The 4,985-nt window shown below is 41.7% G+C and overlaps 1 protein-coding gene across 1 annotated transcript; it reads left to right on the top strand.

Moving 5' to 3' along the window:
* Positions 1 to 2,522: 2,522 nt before the first annotated feature.
* Positions 2,523 to 4,651, top strand: LOC131993401 (homeobox protein Hox-D4b-like). Its single transcript, XM_059359301.1, has 2 exons — positions 2,523 to 2,958; positions 3,763 to 4,651. Exons 1-2 carry the CDS (start codon positions 2,523 to 2,525, stop codon positions 4,071 to 4,073), a joined length of 747 nt encoding a protein of 248 aa, XP_059215284.1. The 3' UTR covers positions 4,074 to 4,651.
* Positions 4,652 to 4,985: the final 334 nt, after the last annotated feature.

Below are 4,985 nucleotides of genomic sequence, written 5' to 3'. Positions count from 1 at the left end.
AGGCATGTGTGGAAGTCATAGTAAATACAGTGAAAGTAAAAATCTCAGTGCGAACATGTGAGTGTAAATCTTTGTCAGCAGCTAAAAGAAGTCATCATCAGCCAGCCGTGGAGCGATCCTTCGCCTATATATACCCTGTAGAACCGAATGTGTGTGGAGCTGCCTCAGTCACAGATTGGGTTCTAGGGGAGTCTATGGGCGATGACTAACCATCCATCAAAATCAAAGAAAGGAATGAAAAACTGATGACTTTTAACAGTGCTTCTGCTTCGTGGTCCTGCTCTCTCTCACACTCTGCAGCTCACAGGCCAAGTATGACAGTTGTTTGAGCATCAAGCAGCTCCAATAAGGAGGGGGAAGTTAGGCTGTCATGCCATCGTATGCTACTTGAATCCAAACTGATCACCGAATTGAGCCGGATGGTTTGCACATGCCGAGTTAAACAGTACACAATGTAATTACAACACTGGATGTAATTCCCTGGTAGCATTTAAGTCTGCTTAGTTGAGTCTTGATTAAGAAATCAATTTGATTGCAGCACAAAGCTTGAACACAGAAAAAAACTAAACACAACCAGCTTTCTGCCTCAGTGATGTAACTTCTGCAGCCCAGTCTATTTATAAAGAGCTGTAGCTAAAGCATTTTTGGCACTCTTTCTTCAATTTTTTCGCCTAAAATCCAAAGTTAGTCTTTCTGTTTATCTTTTTTACTACAATAAATAACTTAAATGTGTAGATATAGTGCATCTGTTTCCAACGTCTGTCATGAAAGTTCACAGTCATCATAAATATGTTGCCTTAAAATCTAAAATTGAGGCTTTAAACAATAAATAAATGGCTAAAAATCCTCCTGTGAGATGAAAAAGGCCTCTTTGTAACACAAGTTAACACTAACACTCCCCCACTACAAAATAAATGTTTTGTTCAATGGCATGTCAGTGGACGTTTTCATAGGAGGACCAAGGGACCGATTTTGTTTTCACGTTAAAAGCCACAGCCTATATGTGCTTAGATGGCATTATTGCACCACTGCCTATGAAAATGAATGAACAAAAATGTTCAAGCTGACATAAAAGTGAAATGTTGTCACTTTATCGCCCATCCAGAAGCTTATCTGTCATTTATTATGAGCTGTTCTGAACAAATGACTCATTAGATCAGATAGATTAAGCCCATATAAGCTTTAGTTCACTTGCACTCTGTCAGCCATGCCAAGATCTCCAAACCATTTACGCCCTCCAGCCGCATGAGCTCCTTTAATGCCTCAGCCAAGCAAAAACACTTTCTCCCTCCTCTCTTTATATTACAGGGTATATTAGGCAGAAGTAATAGTACAACGTAGGACTTATTAAGAGGTTTTGGCTGCGCGTCAGACCTTCAGCATCCTCAGAGAGCAGCTGCAGCCAAAGTAGAAATCCTCATGAAATCCTGAAGGATCTAGCCCGGATTTATGGTCTTCTCCTCTGTGCAGAGATGATTTTTTTAGACCCTGGCAGATGTGATTAAGTATTTTGGATAAAAACGAGTTCATTTTAGCGAAAGACAAAATATTCACGCAAGTGCGCACGGAATAAAAGCCCCCTCATTATACGGCCTCTTCTACGTGTGAGGGCTTCAATTTAGCATATTCTCACTTATCTCTTTCACGTTTTTTTATTTTAGATTCCGCGTAATTCGCTTTCATTTTTCAGCCCTGTCGCATTTATCTCTCGTTCAGCTGGCTTTTGCATCATTTTTTTTCAGGCGGGCAATGAATTTAAAAGCCGAGCTGGTGGTGGTGGTGAACGGGGACACCTCGGGCTGACCCCGGCCGAACAAAGCCAACTACTAGTCACTGTCTGGGAACCTTTTATCTCCTTCTTTTATTGGAGGCCTTTTCTGATCGGCCATGTTTTGTTGTCCATCCTTTTGACTCGCCACAAGGCCAAATATGGCCCCTGCAGTCCCTCAATATGGGCCAGATTAATTTTTCAGCTCCGGCCATCTGTGTGGGGGTTAAAGTCAGTCAGCTAAAAGTCATAAATCTACAGTCCGTGCGTTTTCAATAGGTGCTGTGTGTGGGAGGGGGTGGGGAGTGGACAGATGAAGACACTAGATAGATAGATAGATAGATAGATAGATAGATAGATAGATAGATAGATAGATAGATAGATAGATAGATAGATAGATAGATCTAATTAATGCTTAATGATAATTTGTCTCCACATGACAGAGGTCTGTGTGACACTTAAAGTTATTATTCAAAGTCCACAAACATCTATTCTTAACCATTTTTCCCCGCCAGCAAAACTTCATTAGTCCTATAATGAACATTTTTTTCCTTCAAATTATCCCATTACGTCTGACATAAACAACCCGGAGTGCCCCCTCTGATTGGCTGGCCGCAGGGTCACGTGGCCCGCGCGGCCGTCCGTCTATTTGACAGCCGCAGGATGGCTTGATGCCAGAGGGGGAAAAAGAGACAGAGAGAGGGGAGAGAAAGAAAAATTAGTATTCTCCTACCAGCCTCGCTATAAATCAATCATGGAGTCCTACGTGGTGAGCTGTAAATATGCTGAGCCGCAGTTCCCGCCTTGTGAAGAAGATTACAGTAATTTTAGTGACCAAGGGGGGTATTACAACAACCCCCAGGACAGTGGTAGTTATGGAGGGGGCTATCAGCCCTTGCAGCCCCCTCCGCCTCCATACACACCACAACAAACCGGCTATCACTCTGTGCAGGGGCACCACCGGGAGGATGGAGAGGACCACTCGCAGCACCAAGGTGCGCCCTTCCCCGCATACAGGGAGACAGATGGCACCGGGAAGGAGTCGAGGTTCTCCGTGGGTGACCTGCAGTGCCAGGCCTGGATGACCTGTGCGAAGCCCGCTCAGGTGCAAAGGAAAACGGCCTGCCAGGGGAAAGACAAGCCGCCTATTGTTGTCTACCCGTGGATGAAGAAAGTGCACATCGCTCACGGTGAGATAGCCTCAAGATTTCCATCTTTCTAATTATCTCTCTCCGTTTCATTTCTGTCATTTCAGTTTGCCTGCATGGTCACCATGTTTATGTGTTTTTTTTTCTCTGCAAGGCGCACTGTCTTTCTCTTCTGTCTTTCTTTTCTGTCTGTCTTTCTCTTCTGTCTCTCTTTTATCTCTCTCTGTCTTTCTCTCTCTCTCTTGTGTTTTGTCCATTTGTGAGCATCGTTTTTGTTGTCGAGTTATTTACGATCTCAGTGAGAGTCAGGGAGAATTACAACCCCTATAAAGTTTTATGGCCCTGCCACAGTGCGCATCAGATCGCGCGTGTGTGTGTGTGTGTGTGTGTGTGTGTGTGTGTGTGTGTGTGTGTGTGTGTGTGTGTGTGTGTGTGTGTGTGTGTGAACGCACGCGAATTGGATGTATCTGGTGCGCAACGCTGTGGCTGAACAAAATGCTGCAAGTTAAAAGACAACATAAAACTCGTTTCTTGGAAAAAATGTTTACATGATAATAATTGCAATCAGGTTTAATTTAAGTGTGCATGCTTATTCAATTTTGTGTTAAATTATTTTTTCTTTATTTAGCTATTGTTATATTGTCTTATAACAATAACATTATAATGTATTATTTTATAATAATAATAATAATAACATTGACGAATGAAGATAAAATAATAATAATAATAATAATAATAATAATAATAATATATACAATGTAAATAAAAAACTAAAACAAAGAGATGGGTATTCATTATTTCCCTGTCTTCATTTTAATTCATTATTGTTTTTGTGTGTGTTTACAGTTAATCCGAACCACGTGGGCCCGGAGCCAAAGCGACTCCGGACGGCCTACACGCGCCAGCAGGTTCTGGAGCTCGAGAAGGAGTTCCACTTCAGCCGTTACCTCACGCGCCGCCGCCGGGTCGAGGTGGCCCACGCGCTCTGCCTGTCCGAGCGGCAGGTGAAGGTGTGGTTCCAGAACCGGCGCATGCGCTGGAAGAAGGACAACAAGCTGCCGAACACCAAAGGAAGGAGCAAAAACAAGAAAACAACGGACAGCAATAACAACAGCAGCAGCAGCAGTGATAGTGTGAAGGCGCCGATAACTGTCTGAACACAGGAGCGGAGTCAGAGACAGCCTGTTAGCACCTTCACTCTCCAAAACTGATGATGCTAAAATGATCCAGGGTGACTGAAACAATTAAAACTGCTTTATAATTTTAGGCATTCCACCTGACGCCTAAATGAGGCTTTACAGAATCGTTAATTTTCCTTATATTTTAACTTTTGTGTTTATAAGCATTTCTTTTGCAATGTTACTCCTTAATGAATGTTTTGAGTCTTACATTTAGGCTTCAAGTTTATAGATGGTCTGACATCTCTGAAAAATTATTTCATATTTAGATAAACGATTTTATAGGTGCAGAAGCAAGGTGCCTGGGTTTAGAGAGATTGTGTGTTTTGGAGAAAACAGGGTTTTATTTCTACAGGGTAAACAAATACAGGGTTTTATAATAGCTACCTAAAGAAAATAAAAGAAAATAGCCTAACTTATGCATATGCACATTACCAAAATGTTGTTTCCACAAACTGGCGCTTAAAAAGGGGGGAAATAATAAACAGAGAAAACGCCACATTGCTTGGCGGCTGATTTGCAGAATAGTTGGGAAAAATAATGATTTTTTTTTGTACATAGAGGAGCATCCAAAAACAATGCATTTTAGTAGGACGAGTAGCCATATCGTGCAGATTTTTTTTGTTGAAATCTCCAAAGGCAAATACACTTTTTAATAATTTAGGGGAAGGGACAAACATTTGTACGGACGGGGAAATAAAAAAGCCAAATTGGAGGTACGAGTTTTGAATGCACGACGCTGTCTGTAAATCATACGTGTTATCTCAGGTTACAGGGTCTTAAAGAACATAACTTTCTGAAATGTTTGTTGTTTGATTTAGCAGAATATGTTATCTCTTTGATTCCAGTTTAATATGCTATTGATTTCTACTATAGCCTACGCCAGTACTT

Source organism: Centropristis striata, chromosome 20 (assembly GCF_030273125.1).
Source record: "Centropristis striata isolate RG_2023a ecotype Rhode Island chromosome 20, C.striata_1.0, whole genome shotgun sequence".
NCBI classification, from domain to species: Eukaryota; Metazoa; Chordata; class Actinopteri; order Perciformes; family Serranidae; genus Centropristis; species Centropristis striata.
This window is presented reverse-complemented; position numbering and strand designations above follow the sequence as displayed.

What these genes read in the sequence shown, in the direction of transcription:
- LOC131993401 (XM_059359301.1), top strand. Translation starts at nt 2,523, where the DNA reads ATGGAGTCCTACGTGGTGAGCTGTAAATATGCTGAGCCGCAGTTCCCG. An exon ending in GAAAGTGCACATCGCTCACG is followed by an intron (nt 2,959 to 3,762) that starts GTGAGATAGCCT and finishes GTGTGTTTACAG; the next exon opens with TTAATCCGAACCACGTGGGC.